At 42.2% G+C, this 27,055-nt stretch overlaps 1 protein-coding gene across 1 annotated transcript in view; it reads right to left on the reverse strand.

The window, feature by feature from the left end:
• USH2A (usherin) overlaps window positions 1–27,055 on the reverse strand; it is a 737,363-nt gene that overhangs the window by 17,332 nt on the left and 692,976 nt on the right. Inside the window, exons 65-67 of the mRNA XM_078441308.2 lie at window positions 10,064–10,270; window positions 6,923–7,161; window positions 5,938–6,146 (exon numbers count right to left, since the gene is read on the reverse strand). Of these exons, the coding sequence (XP_078297434.2) occupies window positions 5,938–6,146; window positions 6,923–7,161; window positions 10,064–10,270 (655 nt within the window). The remainder of the gene's footprint in view (window positions 1–5,937; window positions 6,147–6,922; window positions 7,162–10,063; window positions 10,271–27,055) is intronic.

Raw genomic sequence — 27,055 nt, forward strand, 5'->3', positions numbered from 1 at the left:
GAGCTGAAGTCGGCCGCTTAACCAACTGAGCCACCCAGGCGCCCCTCAAACCCTCTTTTAATATGTTTTTCCAATACAAACTTCACAATGGAATATACTGTTGTATCTGTCTGTGGGTTCCCTCTGCCACTTAATTCAAAAGATTTCCACATCTCCCCTCCATCATAACAGCACAGATAAAGACAAGGTTTGTAAATAGTATAAAAATAGAAAGATAGGAGCTCTGAGGAAAGAGTGATTGAACAATCAAAATAACCAAGAATAATGAATTTGGAGACAGGAAATGGGAACAGTTACTATGCCCCCTGCACTTGATATGTTTTATCTCATTTAGTCTTCAAAACAATCTTGTAAGAGTTCTTAATTTTTCAGGTCAGGAAACTCAGGTTCAGAGAAGCCAAATTACTTGCTTAACCTCAGTGGCTTGTAAGAGGCCGAGGGTCTGAACCCAGACCTGCTAACCATAAAGCCCATGTTGTTTTGTTACAATCAATACACATCTATTCAAAGGAGCACAGTTTACTAATTCAGTTTATGGGTGCACTGAATCATCCTGGCTCATCCTGACTGATACATATTTAGGAATTTTGTGAGCTGATTATTAAACCCAACCATTATTAAAATATATTATGTAAGCTGAAATAAATGATACTAAAACTAAGGTAATAAACACTCAACGTTCATAAATCCTTCATGATTTTGCTACATTGTATTATTATCTATGCTCTTGAGGTGGTTTATGTCTATTATGTCTGGATGGTGGAAATATTGCAGAGGAGGGCACCACTAGTCACCTCTTGCCAGCTCTGTGTTCCTTGGAAAATCGAAATTAGCCACGGTGGGAGTATTTACACCACAGAAGTTGGCAAGCACTTCCAATCAGACATTTTCTCTCAAGAAGCCCAGCAGTTAAACTATGCCTCACTTTGTTCTTGCCCTGAAGGTGTAGTTAAGGCAGAGGGGGCTGAATGCATTGCTAACACCTCTCCAGACACACGTTACTATAAAATTACAAACACTACTTTCAAAGTACTTTATGATTTGTATTTCTGATCCATATTTTTTCTCTTAAAAGTAGCATGAATGGTATTTGAAAACCCATGTGATAGAGGCGCCTGGCTGGCTCAGCCTGTTGAGCACCTGACTCTTGGTTTCAGCTCAGGTCATGATCTCACGGTTTGTGAGTTCGAGCCCCACATTAGGCTCAATGCTGCTGGTGCGGAGTTTGTTTGGTATTCTCTCTCTCTCCCTCTCACTCTGCCCCTCCCCTGCTCTCTGTCTCTCTCTCAAAATAAATAAACTTAAAAAAAAAAAAGAAAACTTATATGATAGCCATTTATTGTATTTTTCCATGTCTGTGGATCCAGTAAAGTGGATTGAGTGAGCCCTTTCTTCCCTTGGTGCTACTCCAATTTGGAGTCACTTCTTCTATGTAAAGGAAGAAGAGAAAACAAGGAAACCTTTTTTTTTTTTTAATGTTTATTGTGTGTGTGAGAGAGAGAGCAAGCAGGGGAGGGGCAGAGAGAGACAGAGAATCTCAAGCAGGCTGCTGTGTGCTATCAGCACAGAGTCTGATGTGGGGCACAAACTCAAAAAAAAAAAAAAATCATGACCTGACCCGAAATCAAGGATCATGACCTTAACCAACTGAGCGCCCCAGGAGCCCCAAGACAGCAAGGAAATCTTATATCTGTTCATTGTGGGTTTTTTTTTTTTTTTTTGAGCCTAAGGAAAAAAAAATCTGGCAAAACTAAGCTCGATGACTAAAAAGAGAATTGGTTAACAAAACTGCAAACCTCACAGAGCTGTTTTGGCCAGGCCTTCTGGCCAGTAAACACACACACACACACACACACACACACACACACAATGGGCTTATGGATATATTATGAAGGGGAACCACTTCTGAAGGGTGGTGACTATGTTTCGTCTCTCTCCTTGTACAGAGTAGCGTTTTGTTTTAATTTTTTTTAATGTTTATTTATTTTTGAGACAGAGAGAGACAGAGCATGAATGGGGGAGGGTCAGAGAGAGAGGGAGACACAGAATCTGAAGCAGCTCCAGGCCCTGAGCTGTCAGCACAGAGCCGGACATGGGGCTCGAACCCACAAACTATGAGATCATGACCTGAGCCGAAGTCGGACGCTCAACCAACTGAGCCACCCAGATGCCCCCAGAGTAGCATTTTTTATTAGTAGACCAGAATTCCTTTTACTGTGTCTTCACGTCGGGCGTAAGTATTTCTCACGGTTCCTTTTGGGTTTGAGAAGGGCAGATAGTGAGAGGAACAGGCAGAAAGATGAAGGAGGGTGCACATTAGGAAAGAGGACTTCAACTACCTCCATTTTGACTTCAGTCTGTACTTTCTAATTGATTAAATTCTTCCCAGCTTATCTCTCAACTCAGGCAAAAGGCGAGGCAAAGCACCCTGTGGTAAGAACCAAACCATCCCCTCCAGCAATAAGGACCCCCGGAGCCGGCAAGACCTCGCTTGACTGACCCCAAGACAATGGTCGACCTGACCTGTACTGCCACCTGCATGTCCCCACCAACCTTTGTCCCACATTTTCCTTACACGAGCCTGGAAGTGTTTTCAGCACTTTGGAGACAGGCTTCCAATGCGTGGTGGCCTCACTGAAATAAATCCCTTTCCTGTTTCACCCCCTCCCTCGACTCTCTGCTTCCGGACTGTGTCAGTGGCTGGTGGCCCGATGTGCTCTGTTTGGGACCCCTGGAGCCAGATGTTCTTGTACCCCCATGCCACGATTATGGTTACACAGTAGACATTACTGAGAATCATTGCACTTTGGATTATGGTGCAAGTGACAAAGAATGCAGATGGTGTGGCAGCAACAATAAACGCGAGAAGTTTGGGTGCGTTCACTCACTCATAGAGCAACACACGTTGGGTGTTCAGACCTGCGGCCCAGGGCTGGAGTAACGTAGAGAAAGTGAGGCCTGAACGGGAAGCAGATTACAGGAAAGATGCCAGCTGTGTCTGGGGCTGTCGCATTTGGGCGGAGGTGAGGAAGCGGGGTGTGGGCGTGTGGGGGGCTGGGTTTCAAAGCAAAGGACTCGGGCAGCAGGTGGCCTTCTGGGAGTTGGCCTTCAGAGCTGAAGCCTGGGAGAAGATGAACTCACTTCCTGAGGAGGGAAGACAAGAGGAGGGAAAGGGTAGAGAGGAAAGTTTAGGACTGAGATTGGAAGGGACCTGGTTGGTGTAAGATCAACCAACAGACTGACTGACACTGAACAGCCACAGAGGCAGGAAGGAGGACAGGAGAAACTCATGGAAACTAGGGGGACTGTTTTTTTTTTTTAATGTTTATTTATTTTTTGGGAGAGAGAGAGAGAGAGAGAGAGAGAGAGTAGTGGAGGGGCAGAGAGAGAGGGAGACAGAGAATCCAAAGCAGGCTCCACATTGTCATCACAGAGCCTGACATGGGGCTCAACCCATGAACTCCTAGATCATGACCTGAGCAGAAACCAAGTCAGAGGCTTAACTGAGCCACTCAGGCGCCCCAGGGGGACTGCTTTTTAAAAAGGGACTGAGGGTCCCACTGCCTTGAATGTTCCTCAGAAGTCAGTAAGAGTGACTGCTGCTAAAAAATATCCCCTAGATGATCACTGTGGAGGTCAAGGGCAAACCTAGGAAGAGATTTTCACAAAGTGACGAGGTGAAAATCACTCTGGAGAACTTTAAAGGGTAAGTGGGAAGAAGGAAAATGGGCAAAGCCCTCGGAGAGCATCCTTCAGACAAGTTTTACTATGAAGGGAGGAGTGTGGGAGGGGAAATGAGGGAGAGAATCAACTGCGACTCTAATGTTTATTTATTTTTTTTATTATTTTGAGGGAGAGTGAGCGTGTGCGGGACAGGGGCAGAAAGATAGGGAAAGAGACTCCCAAGCAGGCTCAGCTTGGAGCCCAACGCGGGGCTCAAACTCATGGCCATGAGATCATGACCTGGGCCGAAATCAAGGGTCGGATGTTCAACCGACTGAGCCACTCAGGCACTGGAAAAAAGTGTGACTCTACCCAGGGTACACTGAAGATTGCAGAGAGGAGGCCGGTGGTCAGCAGGGGAGGGGGTGGGATTCAAAGCACAGGAGGTGGGATTATTTCGGGGAGAAGGACCACCCTTCCTTGTTGCAGACAGAAATGAAGCCGATTGCAGGTGGGTGGGAAGGGAGCAAATTACTGACCGGTGACCTCTCTTTTCCTGGTGAGTGTGGAAGCAGGGAGTTCTGTAGAGCATACAGGGAGAGGTGGGTGAGGGCAGGAGGGGTGTGCAGTGGGGGAGGGTGGGAGGAAGTGGGAGGTTTGGGGAGGGAGGAGAAGGTCTGAAATCTTCATGACAGACCAGGGTAACATAGTGGTACTTAGCTGAGCGGGGTGATGATGAATTCAGAGGAATACCTCTACTTTCTAGATATGGAAACCGGCAGGTGACTTCAGCTCTGGCCTTACTTTGGGGCCACCTCATTGTACAGCTCCCAGAGCCTCAGTTCAGATTCCGGTCTATGTGAACGGCATCTTGGAATTGTAATGCACGGTCCACAGTCCTGCTTCAGTTCTGTCTTCCGTAAATTTAGATAACAGCGCTTCCTTCATCGTCTTGTGCTGAAGACTGTTTGTAAAATCCCTCAACAATGCCACGAACAAGCAAGTTCTCTCTAAGAGTGACCTGTTGCTCACATCTCCCGTGTTGTTGTTTAGACACATTAAGTTCTTTGTAGGAGGCATTGGCCTTTCATGAACATATAACTCTTACTTTATTTTTTTTATTATTTTTTTTTTTTTATTTATTTTTGGGACAGAGAGAGACAGAGCATGAAAGGGGGAGGGGCAGAGAGAGAGGGAGACACAGAATCGGAAACAGGCTCCAGGCTCTGAGCCATCAGCCCAGAGCCCGACGCGGGGCTCGAACTCACGGACCGCGAGATCGTGACCTGGCTGAAGTCGGAGGCTTAACCGACTGCGCCACCCAGGCGCCCCAATAACTCTTACTTTAAAAAATGCCAATGCCATATACTGAAGATGAGATTATAATTTGACACAGTGTGGCTGGAAATCCAATTTGCAGTAAGTATCCAAAGACTTAAAATATTTACATTCTTGATGTAGTAAATTCCATGTGTCAAAATTTAATTTGAAGAAAACCAGACATTCGAAGATTGGTACTTTTTACCGACTTTTGAACAAGGGGCACCATACCTTTTCTTTCCACTGAGCCCTGCAAACGATGCAGCAGGCTCTAACTATAAGTACTTATTTTATTCTCAATACTTTTGGTATTTTTTCACTTTTTAAATGTTTATTTATTTAGGGAATCTCTACACCTAACATGGGGCTCAAACTCATGACCCCTGAGATCAGAAGTCGCCTGCTCTTCAGACTGAGCCAGCCAGGCACCTTGTTTTCATTTTTGTCATTTTTAAACAGTAGACATATACACCTTATAAATTCCGAAAAGGAATTATTTTACAGAAATGTAAGGAGGCCCCAATTAACTAGTGAATTGCCCTTCTGCTTTTCTTGATGGTGCCGTCCGTATCTCAATGCTTTCCGGAAATGCCTTCTGGATTATGCCACGTAACTTGAAAAGAAAAGGAGTGGCAAACTAAAAAACAGACAAACAAATAAATATCATCCCAAATTTCCAGAGTTTGTCTATGTTCATCCTTGTTTGACTTCCTCTAAATTGGTTTTCACCCCACCACTACATGAAAACTCTTCCTAAATTTGTACTTAATCTTTATGTTATTAAACCCAAAGGGCATTTGTTTCCCCCCAATGGTCATCTTCATCGACGTCTCAGCGATATTCGGGGAACTTGAACACTCACCCAACCCTTTCCAAAGGCCAGCTGCCCTACTTTTCGTGGCAGGGCTCCTACCTCCCTCTCTGGCTGATGGGGGCACAGCCACTTCTACTCACATTCTCTTTGGGTGACAAAGCTGATCCATTCGGAAGCCGTGCTGCCCACCTCATTGTGGGCTACCACCCTCAGCTTGTAGGTGGTGTAAGGCTGGAGGCCCTCAAGGCTGGCTGTCTGCCCTGGCCCCACGAACTTCGTCTCTGTTTGGCTGGGAGTGCACGCAGTGGCTGAATCCGGGGGACAAGCCACGTAGAGCTGAAGCTCATAGCTAGAACGAGAGAGCAGGCAATCAGATTAGTTTAACTTTCGTCTCAAACGGGGTATATCTTGTGAGGAGACGTTTGGTTTTCGCAGAACTACAAGCTCTTTCCGATTTCCATTTGTGGGAAACTGCGCTCAGACACAGTTTAATGCCGTTGGAAATGAGCGGCGGATGTAACCGGAGAAGTGATAAGAAAAGTCACATGTGTACACGTGTTGCTGTCCAGCCAGCAACTAGCAATCCTTGTTGGTAGAGATAAGAGATTTGTCTCTTTTCAGGGAAGAGCGATAAAAGCGCTCTCCTCTGCGGAAAAGAAGGAATATCTTTTTTTCAAACAAACAAGCAAATAAATACCGAACAAACAGTATCTTTTGTTCCAGATTATTTTGAGTAAAATCCCTCCTTTGTTTTTTCAAGCGGTGGTTCCTTACGGCATTTTAAATTAGATCAGGCAAATTCTGATTTACCACAGAAGTTTCTTATGTTCCAGCCGAGGCCCATAGAATGAATAATTCCAGGGAACCCTGAAGAGCGTACTCTTTCAATGAACGCAAACACATTGCCTAGTCTTTCTTATTTAAAGACAATGTGGTTGTTCACCTTTCTGTCGTTAGCTGATTTTATGATTTAAACACTTTTCAGGGAACATAAGTCAGTTTATTTATCTATTTCGCTCTAGGTATTTGTTCAATAAGCACGCCTTCCTTGGGCAGGGCTGGGTAGCTGCACGTCTGTATGCGTGTCTTATGTTGGCTTATTCATCCTTCTGTCTGGCCCACTACCTTTGAATGACACCATTGGGGAACAGAGGAGGACTCCACTGGAAGGCAGCTGTCCGTGAGGACAGTGTCTGGATCTGGGGAGAGGACAGTCCTGAGGGTGGAGCAGGATGAGTTCTCAGCTCTGCCGTTGGCCCTTTGCTGCAACAGTTGAAGCAAGTGCAGGCCTCCACCCCGATGGAGTACGTAGTGAAGGGCTGCAGGCCGTGAAGAGTCTGCTGGGTGGCCATGCCTTCCGACAGCTGTAGGAAGAAAGGATACGAGGTGAGGCAGCGTCGCAGAGCACAGACAACGGACAAATGTTTATTGTGTATCCCACCTCCTATGAAGGGAGTGCCACGCCGGGTCACCTGGGAGGCACGCTATGGCATCTCGCGTAGTATTTACCCTCAAGGAATTGCCAATCCAGTTGGAGAGGCATATCTTAAACATGCGAAAAATGTAATGGTGTAATAGTTAGAAGTTTGAGGTAACAGGATAGAGATCACGAGGCACAATATTATTTAGCACCATAGAAAGATGTTAGAATATGGCACAGAACACACAACATGTATTTTCTTAAGTTTTTATGAAAATTCCAGTAAGTTCACATATAGTGTAATATTAGTTTCAGGTGTATAATTTAGTGATTCAACACTTCCATATATTACCTGGTGCTCACCACAAGCACCCTCCTTAATCCCCATCACCTATTTAACCCATCCCCCCACCCGCCTCCTCTCTGGTAACCATCAGTTTGTTTTCTATTGTTAAGAGTCTGTTTCCGGGCGCCTGGGTGGCTCAGTCGGTTGGGCGTCCGACTTCGGCTCAGGTCATGATCTCGCGTTCCGTGAGTTTGAGTCCCGCGTCGGGCTCTGTGCTGACCGCTCAGAGCCTGGAGCCTGTTTCAGATTCTGTGTCTCCCTCTCTCTCTGACCTTCCCCCATTCATGCTCTGTCTCTCTCTGTCTCAAAAATGAATAAACGTTAAAAAAAAAGAGTCTGTTTCTTGGTTTGCCTCTCTCCTTCTTCCCCCCATGATCATTTGCTTTGTTTCTCAAATTCTACATTAAGTGAAATCATACGGTATTTGTCTTTCTCTAACTGACTTATTTTGCTCAGCATAATACTCTCTGGCTCCATCTACTGCCTATGGCAAGACTTCATTCCTTTTTATGACCAAGTAATATTCCATTGTAAATATAAACCACATCTTTATCCATTCATCAGTTGATGGACATTTGGGCTTTTTCCATAATTTAGCTATTGTTGATAATGCTGCTATAAACATCAGGGTGCGTATATCTCTTTGAGTATTTTTGTATCCTTTGGGTAAATACCTAGTAGTGCAATTGCTGGACCGTAGGATAGTTCTATTTTTAACTTTTTGAGTAACTTCCATACTGTTTTCCAGGGTGGCTGCACCACCTCACATTCCCACTAACAGAAAACACACAAAACATTAATCAAATTCTGTGGCCTTCAGAACAATGCCTTTCCAATACCAAAATCTGTATTTGAATTATATTTCTGGAGAGTATTCACTAAGGTCCATATTCTGCCATTGTTCCGTGCATGTAATTGGGGGGCCAAAATTCCCTCAGATCCATGTTCGAGTGGGTGTTTAAGAGCTTGAAAGTCTATCTCTTCCTGGGAGCATGTTGGTTTATATGACATATCAAAGCCTTTCCCTCAACCACCTTTGTTGCATCATGAACTTTTTGGTTTCTTTGGAGCACGTATTTTACCTCATTGTGGTTTCATTAAGAACTCTGGAACAAAAGAGTTCAGAAACTGGAAAACGAATTTCCAGTGACATAGCAACATATAATTAAGAAGAGTTATCTGCTATTTAAAAAATGCATACAATGCACTCCAAATATAAACTATTTTAGTTTATTAATATTATCATTTTATAACCGTGGATAATCAAGGGTTGATTGTATTTACATCATCTATATTTATTGAATACGAGGCCCTGTAGAAAATATGCTAATACTTCTTTAACATTCAATACGAGACCTCTTTCCTTGCAAGTTATTTTCTGAAATTGTGTTTTAATACCTGGCACTCTGGATTCAGAGGATTTCTCCACACTTACCCAAATTGTTCCCTACATTGGTCTAAATAATTTATAATATCATAGTGGGATCTGCACAACTTGTCCACGAGGGTTTTTTTTATGAACAAAGTGTCATAATCTATACTTATTCACGAAAAACGCAAGAGTGGTATGCACTGGGCAGCAGAGAAGGGGCTTCATCTTACTGGCTCTTGGTGTCTTTGTATAAATAATGGAGGAACTGGTCTAATTAGTTATTAGGGTCCCTTCAGCCAGTGGCTTTGCTAAAACACAGCGGGAGAGATGATTTCTCCCCATTGTCCGCTGTGTCTCCCCGATGTGCCCCAAACGTGCCAAGAAAAAAACAGCGGAGCAAGAGTTGTGCTGGCCAAGCTGTTCTCTCTCCCAAAACGCTGGAACTTTCTCGAAGTCACCAAAAGAAAGTGTGAGCTTTCAGTGTGTTATCAGACATTTGCTTGTGCCAAAATGGGGATTCCGAGGATAGTCTTTGCTCTACTTTTTCTTTCTCATATTAACATTTACACCACCAATAACAGCCGATTTTCGACCCATGACCATATGCCACGACTTGATATTGTTTTCTGATTAAATTAATTGTTGCTAAAGTCTTGGGCTTCTTTTAAAAAAATTTTTTTTAATGTTTATTTTTTGAGAGAGGGAGAGAGAGCACAAGCGGGGGACGGGCAGAGAGACAGGGAGACACAGAATCTAAGGCAGGCTCCAGGCTCCGAGCTGTCAGCACAGAGCCCGACGTGGGACTCAAACCCACGAACCGTGAAATCATGACCTGAGCTGAAGTCAGACACGTAACTGACTGAGCCACCCAGGTGCCCCTAAAGTCTTGGGCTTCTTATATTTGTGGAGTCTTTAATACTTTTAGCACTTCTCTCCCTGAATATTTACATATTTTCTGTATGTTTCCTAACACTTTTTCTCAGATCTTTGTGCTAAGTTCATCATGGGCAATTGAGAACAGATGGGTAAGAAAGAAGGATCAAGGAGATGAAAAGGCAAGGGCACCATAGTTTATTCGTAAAGAATCAACCAGCCCTGGAATTTTGTTCTGAGTGCTCTGCTACTCACCACGGTCTCTGCCCCGCTGGTGTTGGAGAACAATCTGTAGAGACTGACGATTCCGTTGGGCTTCCCAGGGGCACTGATGTTGACCACTGCTTGGGTGGCAGAGATTGTATGGAACCTGGGGGCGCCAAGACCTTCTGGGGGGGCAGGCCCGGTTCTACACCAAGTCCAGCTACTGGGGGCTTTTCCTGCTGAATTCACTGCCCAGACCTCCAAAGAGAAATCAGTAAGATCACTCAAAAGCAAAGTAGCCTCAGGCTGAAACAAAAGTTGGCAACCAAAAGCAACCAAACACGACAGAATGTGATAAACTTTGATCTTGCACCTTTGTAATCACAGAGGAGATCAGCTCCTTCCTCTTTTTTGCCTTTGACCATTTGAACACAAAGGGGGCCGATCAGGGGCCCTCATTTCAGAATGCAGCAGGCTGGTTTAAGCCTAATGAGAAGCCGCTCATTTCTGTATATGGGGTGTCAGCTCCTGCAACCTGAATGGATCTGCAGACTACGTAAAACTCAGCAATTCTTAAACACCGTCCCCACCAAATCTGCATGAAAATTAAATTTTCCTTTCATCAAGGAGGGAATAAACATATGGAAGGATGTATAATCTTATTTATCAAGAACCATTTGTATAATTAAACACGAATATCCTAAAAGGTTGCCTTAGGTCGTCATTTGCATGAGTAAGTAATTTGTAGAATGTCAGGTACGATAGACAGAGTAGATGGATGTGTGAGTGTATAGGGTGAAATTAGGCCCAATAACAGCCAACTACATACACAGTGATCAATCAGAATGATAGATCTAAATGGCAATACAAGAAGACTATCTGCGTGTTTAGGAGTAAGAGTATTCCTTAGTAAGCTTTCACGTTGTGCAAATCTAACTTCAGGAAATTTCTTTCTCATTCAGTGTCTCCTACAATAGATAGATTATCTATTATATCTATCATCTATCTATCTATCTATCTGTCACCTATCTATCATCCATCTATCCATGCATCTAATATATTTGCTCTGAGCTTTTAAAGTCTAAAAAAAAACTTGTTTGATTCTATAGTAGACACGTTCCAGGTATGCAGTGTTAAAAAAAAAGCATGCAGAACATTTGAAATAGGAGATGCTTAGAAACGAACCGTTTTTGTTTCTTTTATTTTTGCATCAAGAGATGCTTCAAGAGAATAAATACGGGAGAGATTTTTAGCAGTTAGGCCAAATCTTACTGATGTTTCCATACTTTTGTTTTGTTTTGGTTTTGGTGGTTTCCTTTGGAAAAGTAAAATTTCTGATGTTGAACTGCTCTCCGATTTGCTGTCAAATGCAAATCTGCAGCCCCTTGCTGAGAGGATTGCCAGAAGCCCCATTTTTATTTTTATGTTTTTTAATTGTTATTTATTTATTTCAAATTTTTATTTAAATTGTAGTTAGTTAACATATATGGTAAAACTGGTTTCAGGGGCAGAATTTAGTGATTCATCACTTACATATAACACCCAGTGTTCATCCCAACAAGTGCCCCATATTTTAAGAGACAACTAACCTCCTTACATAGCAGAATCTGCCCTTGTTAGACACATTCTCTCACTGTATAATAATCACTCACATTTGTATAAACCCTACACTTTACAAAGCCCTTTAATGTGTGATCTGACTTCGTCCTCATAATACAACTTTGTAGGGTGGCTGGAGAATGTGTTATTAGCCCCCTTTACTGGTGAGAAAATTAAGCCTCTGAAAATGTCACTCTCTTACTCTAGGTGAGAGAAGTTACAAGAGCTGAGACAAGAATTCTGCTCTCCAATAAACTTTTTTTTTTTGAATGTTTCTGTATTTATTTTGAGAGAGACAGAGACCGTGTGATTGGGGGAGGGGCAGAGAGAGAGGGAAACAGAGTATCCCAAGTGGTCCCTGTACTGTCAGCACAGAGCCAGATGTGGGCCTCAGACTCACGAAACTGAGATTATGACCTGAGCCGAATCCAAGAGTAGAATGCTTAACCGACTGAGCCACTCAGAGGCCTCTCCAATAAACTCTTTTATTGCTCTTTCCAATAAACTGTGTTTTGATTCTGCATGTCGTCCATATGCATAAGTATGACACTCAGGGTCATGAAAATCAAATGGCTCGTCCATAGACAAATATGTGCAGTCCTGGGTGAGGTAACGTTAGCTTGTAAGGATGGATAGACGGGCCCAGATTGTCTTAGGGGATGGAGGTTTGTTTTCACAGGCACAGGGAGGTAGGGAGCAGCACGCCGTGTTAGCAATGGGAGAACCACTTCATGGGAACCAGACTCCAACAGCAGCTGCTCTTGTAGTCCCCTCTGAAGTGGCTCAGGTCAGACTTAGCAGAGGGAGAGTAGGTATAGAGGTTATTGATGAAGAGGTCACATCTGAGAGCAGATGAGAGAGTCCTCCACTCCTCAGTCAGCAACAGACCAACCTCTTTAATGCAAATGCCTGTCCAGGAGATAGGCGAGAACATTTCTTACTACACAAGGAGTGACAAAGTTTGAAAAGAAAGTATTCTTGGGAAAGGGGTGCAAAACAAGGTGTACATATTGGTATCAAGTTCTTTGCCAAGAGTACGGCTCGTGTTGGTGAGTTAAGGTGTTAAGAGATAAACTGAGGCATGTTAAAAATTTTAAGAGCTTATTTGAGCAAAAAACAATTCTAATGGGGGCTCTGCCAAACTGGAAGTGGTTAGGAGCAGTTGGCCAACACAGGGAATGTGCAGAAGCAAAGAGAGGAGAGTATTTAATTAGCTATAGCCATTGTTCTCTGTGTTTTGATTTTGTAATCTTGAAGCATTCACCGGCTTAGATTTCAGTTTGTTTACACAGACCTTCAAAGCATTAGAGCCACCACAGACTAATGGTCTCCTTGCTTAATTAAGTAAAGGGCATATAGAATTTTGATACAGGCCACAATGGATGGGAAAGGAAACAAGGAGGGAAATAAAAGTAGTGTAATAAAATAAAAATTCAGCAAGTTGCCAATGAATTACTGAGCACCAATAGGAGACCAGCAACAGGGAAGGTATGAGGATGTTGAAAAAAATGATATAAGTATCATAAGTGCTCAGCACGGGGTCTGGCCTCGGATTATGAACATTCACTTTGCTTTCATTTTTGATGTAGATGCAGCATTATAAATACTATGAAGGCTTTTTAATGCTAGTGTCGTCAGATAAAAACTAAACCTCGTACCTTCCTGTGTTAGGTGAGTTTTTGTCAGGTAGAGTCCTATTTCCAAAATGTGATTTAATCTCTGGCATTTTTAAAACGCTTGAGCCTCAGTATTATGGTGTTTCTGTGTATTTCTATGGAAATATTCTGGTCTGAAAAGAAGGCAATTCAAAATTCTCCATCACTAACTGGGAATGTGTGTAGGACTTAGTGTCTTTTGTCTTTGACAGGAGACCTTCATAATATAGTGCTCTTTTTCTTAGTCTTTCTTTTTAGTATTCAATCAATTTGAGATCAAAATAGCATTCATATAAATCAACGTGTTTATGCAAAGCAGGATCAGCCTATTTACATGAGCTACTCTGAAAATGAAAGCAGTTACGACGAAGAGAAAGCTGACTGAAATAATGAAGAATTATGGATTTCACAAAATTTGTACCACGAGGCAGTGTTTCTGTGATACAAAACCACCAGAAGAAGAGTAAAGAGGAAACTGTCCGTGGTATCCTCTCTGTCTGTTGAAGTAAAAAGTCTTTTAGCCAAAAATTGCTGTGGCTTTCTGCCAATGCCCAGTGAAGCAGGAAACAAAGGAACTGAAGTGTAATAGTTCAGGGTTCAGAATAAAAATAGTAACAGATATGCTTCTGATTTCTACTGACAAAACAGGACCCCAGGATTTGGGTTCATCTTTATATGGTGTGAAAAAAGAAGCAGAGATCTTGCATGGGAAATTTTGAGCAATATGCTCTGATCTTTTGATTTTAATGAACCCATATAAAAATCAAGAAATAAAATAGCTTGTGACCATGGAATTGCCTGCCATATCTATCTCTGTCTATCATATCTACCTATCATTTACCTAATCCATCCATCCATCCATTCACCCATTACCACCTAGTTACCTACTTTTTACCTGACAAGCCACTCCATCTGGTTTGTGTCCCAAGATTTCCTGACACGATCATAGGGTACAGAAACGTGGGCTTTTACTGTGTGGGCTGCTCATAGAAAAGAAGGGACATATTTATGGGATGAGAGCAAGTAAGGCTTTTGAATTACCAGGCCAAGTGACAAAAAGTAAGGATAGTCTTGGGGCGCCTGAGTGGCTCAGTTGGTTAAGCAGCTGACTCAGGTCATGATCTCACAATTCATGAGTTCGAGCGCCACAACATGCTCCGCACCGACAACATGGAGCCCGCTTGGGATTCTCTCTCTCCCTCTCTCTCTGCCCCTTCCCGCTCATGCTCTCTGTCTCTCTCAAAATAAATAAATAAACTTAAAAAAAAAAGTAAGGATACTCTTCATTTTTTATTTATTCAGAATATCTTTATCCCTACAGTATCCAGCTGAACATATTTATTATTTTATAAATAAAAAAAGATGAGGGGCGCCTAGGTGGTTCAGTCGGTTAAAGTTCTGACTTGATTTCGGCTCAGGTCATGATCTCATGGTTCCTGAGTTCGAGCCCCACAACGGGCTCTGTACTGACAGCATGGAGCCTACTTAGTATTCCGTCTCCCTCCACCTCTGCCCCATCTCCACTTGTTCTATCTCTCTCAATATCAATAAAAAATAAGCTAAAAAAAGATTATTAAAGTTTTCACTAAAACAATTGGTTATTTGTGTTTAGTGAGCACTTGCACGCACACACACGCACACACACACACTCAACTGTAAGAGTTAGGAACCTCCCAATGAATAGCTGTGAAAAATGAGAGCAAGTTTGGACTGGCTAAATTGGGGTGTTCTCTTCTCTAAGGTTTTGGTTGTGACCATGACAAGAGTTACAATGTAAATTAACTATTTGAATAAAAACAAAATAAAACAATTTAACCACAAATTCTATCATTGACTGCAAAAGTAGTAGATATTTCTGTTTATATTTCCATTTTCAATCTAATTTAAAAAACCTAACTAGTTACTATTACCACTTTATGTTAGTATTCATTAAATAAATGAAACTGTTCTTTTATTTACTTCCCTCAACCAGTACTAATGACTGTATTTTGCCTTAAAAAATTTCAGTTACCTAAAGTGCCACCATACTGCCAGGATCCCACTGCTGTGGAAACGATGGGTTTAATCATTTCTTCTCTATTTAAAACTGCCTCCTAGAAATCTTCCATCAGAGAAGTCTTTGTCAAAATGTGTTCCTGGGCCGTGATCATCAAAATCATTTTGGAGCCCCTATATTAGTGTTTGTGGTGAAAGGACCTTGGAACCTGCCTTTTCGACACATTTCCAATGTGATTCTTGTGCCCAGTCTTGTTTGAGAAACACAGATGGCTATTCTTTATAGAACCAGGAATATACATGTAGATGCTATGTACATTCTTTTGTTGTTGTTGTTGATTTATTTTTGCGAGAGAGTGAGACAGAGCATGAGCAGGGGAGGGGCAGAGAGAGAGGGAGACACAGAACCTGAAGCGGGCTTCAGTCTCTGAGCTGTCAGCACAGAGCCTGATGCAGGGCTCGAACTCATGAACCACAAGATCATGACCTGAGCCAAAGTCAGACGCTTAACTGGCTGAGCCACCCAGGCGCCCCGGCACCACATGCATTCTTAAACTTGTATTCATCGAAGTCAGTTTAGAATTGTACTTTGCATTTCTGTTGTCATTACCTTCAGCCATTCAAAAAAGCATGAAGCATGTATCTGTTTGAATATGTTACAGCTGCAATCATCATTACAGAGTTTATTACAGCGGTCATGGTTTCAAACAGAACCAGAGTTCATTAGCTTTCGAGAAGGAACATTCGCTACCTAGTTTTCAATCCAGGTGTACATTTCTCGAAACCCCAATATTTCTGGAGCTTGTTGGATCTATTTTTCCCTTGCAGCCCAGATGAATATTATTCTAAATGCTCCCAATTCCTCTCAACACATTATTCCTTTAGTTTGATTCCAGAAGGGAGGGAAGAATCTGTGAACAGAAGCGTTTGTAATAATTTTTGTAAAAGAGACAGAGAAGGGGCCATGACTCTGCAGAGGACAGGGGAAAGGCAAGATAGATCTGAAATTTCCCCGGAGTGGTAGCTGTTGGGTGCTTACATTATAGTGCTAGTTATTCTTCAGCCTTATTTCTATACTTAACCGTAAAGTCGTTTTCATCTTAGTGCTTTGTCTTACCCAATGGTTCATAGCTTTCTGAAGTAACATTCTTTAGGACTGATGTTTTCCTAGTCTTTTTCTTTAATGTTATTTCTGAGAGAAAGAGCACGAGGGGGGAGGCAGAGAGAGAGAGAGGGACAGAGGATCGGAAGTGGGTCTGCGCTGACATCAGTGAGCATGACACAGGGCTTGCACCCACGGACCGTGAGATCATAACCTGCACCAAAGACGGATGCTCAACCGACTGAGCCCCCCAGTCGCTCCTCCAAGTATAGTCTTTATGCAAAGAGAAATTCTTAGTGTCAATCTCCAGGGATTTCCTGATGTGTTTTTCCTTTATCATATCATAAGGACTCTCCTTAGTTGTAAAAGTATTTTATGATTCTTTTGGCTAAGAGACCAGCATGCTACAAGTGTGAAAGCCAAGAGAACAGCTTAGTGATATTGACGATACTGTTAGCACCCACTCGATGTCGATTCGTTCTTGTATTCACTATCAACTTCCATACAAAAATGGAAGGCAGAGATAACCATATTCAGCCAGTGATCTTTCACAAAGAACTTCTAATCTGTTGACTCCTCATGTAAGTGACAGTGACCGTCCTAGCCCTTAGAGCAATTTGAGATTCTGCTCTTTTTCCAGGCTGTTTAGTTGTATTGCTAGAGATGTATTATAACTGCTACTCTCAAAGGATTCAGCTATGGAGGGATTTTTGAGTTCTCTGCAACTTCTGTGATATCCTGTAACATGCTTCTTGTGGACTAATGACCATTTTTGATAAGACAAAAGCATTTCAACACTAGTGATGATATATTCCTATTGAACAGCACTAGAGAAGCAACATCATTCTTTATAAAACTAGAGAGTATGGATATATCTTTGTGACAATTCATATCAGAAATAAAACAAAAACCTGACATGAATGGCCATGCCAGTAATTAATAAGTTGAGTAAATAGGTTGCATGTTAACAGACAAACAATTAAATTATTTGTTTCCTAGGGGCATGTAATGAGATTGTGATCACATTCCCATGAGGGAGACAAATAGATATTAAAAAGGTCTTTCCAACACCTGTATTGGCTAAACCAACGGCTAATTCAATAGATTCGATCAAAACCACCACTTCCTTCACTGCTTCTGATTTATGACTTTGGCTGTAGTGAGTCATCACTCATTGCAGTTTGTTCTCTACTGCTCATAAATTATGCCTCATAAATAAAAAGATACAATCAAGGAAATCATATCAATTCATCTACAACCTTGGAGTCTATTTTCCCAGGGCACTTACACTAATGCCTTTTTAAAGGGTAGCCTGTCGTGGGTTTCGAATATGTTTGAATAGCAATGTGCCAAGATGGGCTTTGCCAGAACTGTGGTTAGAGAGACTCGTGGTGAAAAAAAGAAGGCAATAAATCTGAAATTACATGATTACACGATTATTTTATTTCACAAGCAGTCCTGCAGGCTATAGTCATAAAGGAACAGCTTGCTGGAAAGCTCCGTGTAGCTATCTATTTAACTCTCTATCTGATTTTCTTTCATCATCAAATGGACTTTTTCAGCATCTCTGTTTGCATGAGACTTTACCGGCTACATTAGAGTTATCCTTTTACAGATATTGTCTCTGCATTCCAGGATCCTTTCATCTAAAACACTTTGGATCAGGCAAGATGGAACATGATTTTAATTGAATTCTGGGACCCAGGGGAGCAAGGGTACCACAAGACATTGTCTTCCTTTCCACTGCTACTTTTGAAATTCAGAGATGTGAAGCTACTAAAGAAATTATAAGACATTTTCCTTGCTAGAAAGGGGTGCTTTCTGTCGCTGCCGCTTAGCATACTGCCTTGTTCTTTGGAGCCACCCAATAAATATGAACACGAGGGATGGAAAACTGGCTTCAGTGATAGTGGGAAATCCTAAAATTAGCCTCAGTTTGATTTTAGTAATAAGAAGGAGAATTTGGAATTTATCACACACTACTTTTTATTGCTTCTATCTGTTCTCCCTGAGAGAAGATAGGAACCCAGTTCTGTCCAGCTCTCACGGAGGACACATAAAAGTAATTAATGGGTTCATTGAGCATTTGCACTTTTAGAATTGTATTATATATGCTGCTTTATTTCATCCTCCCAACAATCCTATCGAGTGAGTATTATTATTATCACTGTTTTGCATGAGGAAAAGGAGGCACAGAAAAGTTTCTGCAACTTGGAAGTGGTTAGGCCGGGTTTCCGAGATACGTATGTGCCGTAAAAGCTCAAGCTCCTGACCTTTTGCTACATAAGGCCATGGAAGGAAGACCTGGGCACATCTTCCCTGCTCTGGAACTGTTGCAGAGCCCCGCAGTTTCGGAGACTGGCCGTTTCTGTGGAGAGCAGCCGCAAAGTGAGATGGTGGGAATTACCACAAACGTCGTAGTGTCCATCACGGCTGCCACTTATCACGTCTTAACACTATCGCATGTTAGAGGCAAATGATATTCACATACTTTCCATCCTGCTCCAAATGTGTGTAAAGGTAGTGAAATTCCAGTACGTTAACTAAAATAATAACCATGCCCTACTGATACAACATTGGAAACGTATACGTTCTGCACAATAGTTGCTACAGTAAGCTAAGATCACAATCACCAATTGGGAATCACGTTTTTGGTAATAACAGTCTAGTTAACTGGGTGAGATAATTTAATCATCCATTAATCCAACAGATATTGTCTGAGCCATTCTACGTGCCAAACACTGTTCTAGGAGTTAGGGATACAATGTGAACACGGTTGGAGTCGACATCTTGGTGGGGAAAGGAAGCAAGTACACAACACAAAAGGAACAGGTATTATGTGCTAGAAAGGAAACAACCTATAGAATAAATTATATAAGCTATAACAATATAGCGGAGAATAGCACCAGGAGGGGCTCTCGGGAGAAGATAATCAAGCTGGGATGCTAATGGCAAGAAGGAGGTCACCATGGGAAGGAAGGGAAAACACTCTGGGCAAAAGAAGAGCAAGTGCAAAGTCCCTGAGGCTGGATTCTCTAGAAGGTTGGTGTGGCCAGGCTTAGTGAGTAAGAGCCAGAGAGCAATGAGATGCGGAAAGTGGATAAATAAAAGCACCCGTTGAACCCAGGAGGACTTTGCGTTCTATGCGAAGCCAAGGGAGCATTCCCAGCAGGGATCTGACTTTATCTGATTTACATTTTATAGCAATAACTGAGTATTGATTACTTTTTATGAATTTGTCTGTTAAATTTTAATTTTACGTGTGAGTGACAATGCCCTGGCCTTTAAATTAACTTGCTCAAAGTTTATAGCCACCTACTAAGGTAGGTCCTTTCACCCAATTTTATGGGTAAGGAAACAAAGGCTTAGGTTTTATTTATTTAAAAAAAACTTTTAGTGTTTCTTTATTTCTGAGAGAGAGAGAGTGAATAGGGGCATGGGAGGGACACAGAGAGAGGGAGACACAGAACTTGAAGCAGGCTCCAGGCTCCGAGCTGTCAGCACAGAGCCCGATGTGGGGCTCAGACTCACAAACCAGAAGATCATGACCTGAACCAAAGTCATACACTTAACAGACTGAGCCACCCAGGCTCTCCAGGTTTAGAGGTTTTAAATTCCTTGCTGAGACTACAGAGCCAGTGAATCCTGCAGCCCAGATTACAATCTGAGTCAGTTTATCTTTGCAAGGTCATGAGTTCATGCCCCTGATGGGGGTGACTTGAAGAAGCTGTGGATCAGCAGAACAATTACCGGACTTGGGTCTGAGTTCTGACCCTGTCATGTTTCTAGGTAACTTGCACGGTCCTTCAGACTCCTGATTATACCGAAGCATGAGCAATATCTATCTCACAGGACTACTGAGATTGATGTGCAAGAATGTTTTTATAGGGTTCCAAGGAATGGGTTGGTGGTAAGTACATTTATAAATATCAAGATTTTGAAAGCCCCAGAGCTGTTTACAAATGCAGTTTGGAGCAACAATGGGGTGAGTTTAGGGACACAGTCTTTGGAACCTGAATCTCAAGTTCAAATTCAAGTTCTTCGACTTACCTACTATACCTTGGGGCGTGGTAACTAATCACACAATGCATCAGATTTCTAAATGTTCTTATTAGTAATAGCCTTTATTTCAAATGGTTGTTATGAGTTAATACATGTAAAGTTCTTAACATAGCACATAGCAAGCACTAAAAATATTAATGGTTCTTATATTCTTTGTGTGAAAATTTAGGAGAGAGGGACTCAATGACTTGGAAGAGAAAGTGGGACTAAGTAGCAATCCTGTAACTCACTTCTGGGTTCCATTTAGCTGGGGTGGAGCAACCATAGATCTGAAAACACTTTCTGGCATTATGAGCTCAGGCTGCATCTGTGTGTCTTTTTCCAGGTACTTCTCTTTTCTAAAATGTTGTGGGTTAGAGCAAATTAAAGCCTGGCTTTTGAGAAATATTGTTCCGAGATAAAAATTTGCTTATTGGATAGCGTTCTCTACTTTGCGTTATTATCACTTAAAATTTCTTAAAAGCATCCCCGAATCTAAGCAAAAGGAAACAATGGAGCAATTCACTGGATTCTTCAGAGAAAAGAATTTTATCTCCGGTTCCCATTACAAACATGCCATAGGCATCAAGGAGAGAACTGCACAGTGTCCAAGATGCTTTTAGGCATCTTAGTAATGATCAGATCCATCAGCAGATAAATCAATTCACAAGAGAGAGTCTCAACCATCGTCTTAAAGATTTCAATTGAAAGCATGTGATTTACTGAAGCGTCTTAACGTCTTGGTTTCTACCTGTAGATTTGATTGCTTCATATAGACCAAGACATTTATTTAGAATTTAATGGAAATATACCATCAGTCCAAGTACTTAAGTGCAATCCTCCTTAAGCCTTCAGATTTACTTAGTGTTTTATCAATAATCATGGAGTGGCGAGCCAAAGCTTGCCAGGTGATCCTCTAGCGTGGAAAGGATTCTTCGTCACATATTGAGTGAGAGGCAGCACCAATCTGAAGAATGGGGGATAGCTAAATTGCCTCCAGATCCATTGTCTGCCCTGCTCTGTGCACTGGGGAGTGACTCTGCAGACTGCCTTAGGGATCTTCTCCTCCCTCTGGCTTCTTTCCAGTCGGATTTGACCAAAGGAAGGAGAGAGTTCAGTTTTTTAATTTCTCCTGATCCCTGTCTTTGGCATCCCGGTTTGGCAAGCCTGCACTCTTTCTCTATGATCTCAGTTTCTATGGGGGCAGCCCCGCCTCACTGGCTATAGCATTTGCTGGGTTCCGGGAACAGCTTCTTCCCCTTAGGCCTAGAAGGTAATAGCTTCTGGCTTTTGCTAGTCCCTGGGTACTTTAACATCCCTTGTTGATTCTCTTAATCCTGCCTACACCTCCATAAATAGCCTTTTCATTTAATTCTCTTCAAAGGCCCCTTTGAGTATGCCATCTGTTTCCTGCTGAGATCCTGACACCGGGGAAAACATTTCCAAATCTGACACAGGCACCAATAACAACGGGTGGGCTGAGATTGGCATTTGATCATAATGAGCATGGAGAGATTGGAAATAATTTTTTGAGAGACTGAAGAAATAGAGGAATAGTGCCTCCTCATGTCCGCATGGAATGATTTCAGTCAAGTACCACCTGTGCTCCTCAAGCCTGTCTGGCCAGTGAGTGGGATCGGAGGGGCCATGAGACTTTGGTGTGGAAATTGTGCTGTCCTGAAGATAAGGCATTCTCGGTTTCTCCCTCTTTCTGCTGCACCACCACTCAGATCTTTCAAATATCTCTCTTCATAGCTTATATTACCAGCTGTATATACATTTTTAAATGTTTATTCATTTATTTTGAGAGAGAAAAAGAGAGTGTGAGGGAGGGCAGAGAGAGAGGGAGAGAGAGAACTCCAAGCATGCTCTGTGCTGTCCGTGCAGAGCCTGATGTGGAGCTCAATCTCAAGAATCGAGAGATTACGACCTGAGCCAAAATCAAGAGTCAGACTCTTAACTGACTGAGCCACCCAGGCGCCCCATCCCTATATTTTTATGGATACATTATTCATGGGTGTGTTTGTCTTATCAACTAAATGATAAGCTCCTGAGGAAGAGAGTTCATGGTTTCTACCCTCCTGCCCCAGTCCTAGCAACTAGACATCCATTTTGAACATGGCAGGTGCTTAATAATACATTATTATGTATTCAAGTAACAGGATAAAGTAATGGGTATTTTTCTTTCCTGGATATTTTTATGGAACCTACACTTCAGATGAATGTGGGGAGCCTTGATTTTCACACTGAACAGGAACTGTCAGTGAAGAGCCATGGGGTGGTTGAAATTACACATTTTCTGCCTTCAGCAGGAGAAAATTTGGTCGCATTGAACATTTCATGTCCAGCAAACAAGCTTCCAACACAAAGATACGAGGATCAATATTGGCTTAAGTGAAGTATACATCTGAATTGCATCAGCATGAGGGTGAGAACCAACACACCCTCAGATGAATAACTTGTCTCAAAGGCAATGTAAAGACTGCCAACAATCGAGCTTAAGAATAGAGTCCTAAGGGATGCCATGAGAGAGAAAAAGAACAAAAAGACATGCACACATGTGAACTAGAGCATGCTCCTGAGTGTGCTCACACACACGTAGGTAGAAATGATCTCCAGCTGGAACCAAAAGCCGGATGGCAAAAAATGACACGGTCCCTGGTCTTGTGGCAGAATTCAGACTTTTATTCATGGAAGTGTCCTGATGGCCTTCAGTCTGAGCTATAGCACTTCAGCGCTAAAGTTTTAGAACGAATTCACTGTTTGAGACAGACAATATCAATAAATCATTTAATACCTTGAGCTGTGGGAGCTGGGGGTGGAAGCAGCTTAGTTCTTGTGGGAAAGACTAACCAAACAAAAGCCTCCATGCTGGTCAGAAATACGTTAGCGAGATTAATACCTAATTAAATGCAAGTCCAAAACCAAACAGAAAACATGCTCAATAAGTTTTCTCTAAAAGTGGTATGGAAAATGCTTAGGAACACGATAGGATAAAGGTGATAGCAACAGAAAACGAGCCATCTGAATCGCATAGCTAGTCACAGAAGTGTAGACTCAGACTTAAAGTTGGACGGAATCTTAGTCACGGGTATGTGGGTAAGGTATTCTTGTCCTGAGAAGAGAAGTGGCAAGGACAAAGAAGATTGGACCACTTCACTGAAGGGGCATCACACCTTCAGAGCCAATTGTGCTCTTGGTTGGAGATTTTTTATTCTAGCAATTCATTAATGACTCACTGATAGAGACATAAGAGGTTTTTTTTGTTTTGTTTTGTTTTGTTTTGTTTTGTTTTTTAACCTGGCTCTTTTCTGTCTCAGAAGAAAGTATCTTGTACTTTTAAATAGTAGGGGCTGAGGATAGAGTGGGGAGATGCAGCAGTCATCCCGTTAGGTATATAAGATCTCTTAGTTCTTCTAACACACCCATTTTGTTTTTTTAAAGTGAGACTATGGGAAATTAAGTATCTTGTCCAAGCTGTGTTATTTCACTCAATTTCTTGATCTGGAAAACAGAATGGCTATGAGCTTCTAATGGGGAAGAGCCTGGGAATTGTAACTATTTTACAGTAGCATGGTGGGTGTGTGCAGTGTGCTGGGAAAGCCCTCGTTTCTGGCTGAGAGTGTTTCCCACATATTCATAAAGCCCTGGCTGTAGGAGAGGGGCCCTATGACTAGGCCTATTAGATCAAAGTCCTCCATTCTTGGTCACAGGAAGGCATATGGCACTAGGGGGTCAGTGAAAGTCTGGCTCTTGGTTGACTTATGCATACTGAGAAAGAGAAGTCCTCTTTCTACTCTGAGGTGGGAGGGCAATAATATTAATAGCTATCATAATTGTATTGGGTGAGTAGTTCCTATGTATGAGACACTGTGCTAACCACATCCATTTATCAACTTGTTCAATCCCAAAGCAAGTTCATGAGTTCAATGCTGCTCCAATCAACATTTTAAGGACAAAGAAACCAAGGCATAAAGAACGTTTGAATCAGACAGTGTCAGGGGTGATTTTCTCCAATGCCCGGAGAGAGTCTGGTGTTGGATGAGGCCAAAAGGAGACAATTTGAGATGCAGGAAGAAGAGAAGGAATGAATCTGACAGCTTTGAGTTCTGTACCCCAGGCCCCTGTGGAGGTCTGGTGTTTGCACCTTATTCTTGGTTTCAAGGAATTTCTTTGGTCCCTTTCCCAAATGGGTGAAAAGAAACAATATCTTTATGTTTAAGTTAAAGGTGGCTTTCTATCACTTGTAGTAAAATAATCAAGATACATTAATGATGATGTAAGTTTTCTCAAGAACCTAATGGGACTCTTATATGCGGTAAATGAAATAAATTGTTATTTATTTACATTTATATTTTATAATATATTTATAATTTATTAAATACATTTACTAGTAAAGAAATACATTGGGTTTCATTAGGAAACACCTCACCTCTACTGGTGTTTCCACATGTCCATTTTGGTGGTAGAGAACCATACAACTATTGATTGTCTGAAGCTGGTCTCATGAAAGCACTTGCTTTGATACAACTTAAACACTATTAGAAAATGAAATTGTTTAGGATCAGAATATATTCTGTCCTGTTTTACTAACTATAGATTAAATCAAAAGAAGATAAAATTTGATTTGGAGTTTTTAAAGTGTATGGTTATAAATTCCCGCCTCTTAGGCTGCTAGAATTTAGAACTGGGGAGAACTATTAAACATAGGGGAGGGGTGCCTGGGTGGTTCAGTCAGATGAACGCCCAACTCTTGATTTTGGCTCAAGTCAAGATCCCAGGGTCATGGGATTGAGGTCCCTGTGGGGCTCTTTACTGGGCATGGAGCCTGCTTGGGATTCTCTGTCTCTGTCTCTGTCTCTACCTCTCTTCTGCACCTTTCCTCTGCTTGAGCTCACTCTGTCTCTCTCTAAAATAAAAATTATAATTATTATTTTAACTCAGGGGAAAATCACTGGGAAAGGTTAATTTGCTCCAGGATCCAGAAATAGAGAAGGGCTAGAAGCTGCTGTCCTTTCTGTCCTCCCTTCCAGCTGTCACCCGCACCTTGTGGGGGTGCACAGAGAGGGCCTCACTAGCCCCCCCTGCAGTCTTCAGACAGATGTTTCTGGTGGGAACAGTGAGAGTCCCCTAGTATGTCTCCTTCTCAGCCCTTCCATCCTCTTCGGCATAAATTTTTGGACAGAATTTTTTGGAGGCAGGGTCGGTCTGTTAGAAAACAGCAGCCTGCCATCCCGTGTGGCCTTCCTCAGCACCGGCCCTATCAGACCCACACTTAGTGAGTCATAGAGTTTCCTCTGAGGCTGACCTGTCACTTCTCAGTCACCCAGTTACGAGGCACCGGAGGCCTCGGAGATCGTGCGAGTGTAGGTGCTTATTGCAAAAAGCTGTCAAAGTGGGGAAGTTTCAGGAAAACTAATTAAGTCACTGACAGCATGATTCGGTGAAAGGGGGAGCCATGGCAGGCCCTAGCAAACCCATGGTGAGTCATTGCCTTAAGCGAGAGTATGAATATGAATGCACAATTACCGGGAGCTGCTCATTGGCCCCAGCTCACTCCCCGCAGGTCAAAACTGAAGCTGCTTATGGAGTAGACTCACACACGGGTCCTTTTCCAAAGCCTGTGCAGAGACTACCGTCTTAATTTGCTTGCTGAACAATTAAGAGCTTCCCCACAGAGAATGTGGAGGTTTATACCATATATGTCAGTACAGCCTAATTTGAAAAAGTTGAAGACAGAAATGAGCATTGCCCGTGAAAAGTATCACTTTGCGTTCGTAAATATTCCGTGGAACAGGAAGCCTGTAATCTCCATTCAAGGAAAAGGTCTGTGCATTGAAGAATTTTGTTCAGTAAAGATGCATTTCATTTATGTATGAATCACACATTTTACAGAGTTTTTGAGAATTAGGTTTTGGTAAACTAAATTGTATTTGAAATTCAGTGAGAATGCTTGTTCTCTAAAGAGACTCTGTGCTGTGTGGTTCTGCAAAGACACCCCATCCATCTTGTGACATAGAAAAAACCACTTCCAAATTTCTATGACTCATATTTCAGATCTTACAGTTTTTATTAAAGCTGATCCTTCAGAATCTCTGGAAGCTGTATCGAAATGAATCAAATTAGGAAAATGCCATTTTAAAGGTGCTGAATGTTCTAACTCTTACTACCAAAGACCAGGTCTCCCAAATGAGAAACAAAACAAAGTAAAACAACAAACATCAAACAAAACCCATGAGCAAGACTAAAAGAAATTATATGATTAATTGAAACATGAACTTTGCAGATAATATATTCTGCCCCCTTTCTGGCTTCATACCACAACAGTAGGACTCTTGTTTGGGAAAGTCATGGATAGACCAAGATGACCATGATAGACTGAGGTAAATAGGTTGGTCATCAATTATCATCACGTAAATTCGGCACTTGTGGAGAGCTGGCTTCACTTATTTAGGCAATCGGTTTATGATGGTTTAGGACGATGATTCTCAGCCCTGGCTGCACATTAGAATCACCTGGGGACCTTTTGAAATGCACTGATGCCTGGACCCATCCCAGAATCAGAACTACAGACGGATGGGGCCAGGGCATCGGGAACATGGTTAAAGTTCCCCAGGTGATTCTAATGTGCAGTCAGGGCTCAGAGCCACT

Source organism: Panthera onca, chromosome F1 (genome assembly GCF_046562875.1).
Source record: "Panthera onca isolate mPanOnc1 chromosome F1, mPanOnc1 haplotype 2, whole genome shotgun sequence".
NCBI classification, from domain to species: Eukaryota; Metazoa; Chordata; class Mammalia; order Carnivora; family Felidae; genus Panthera; species Panthera onca.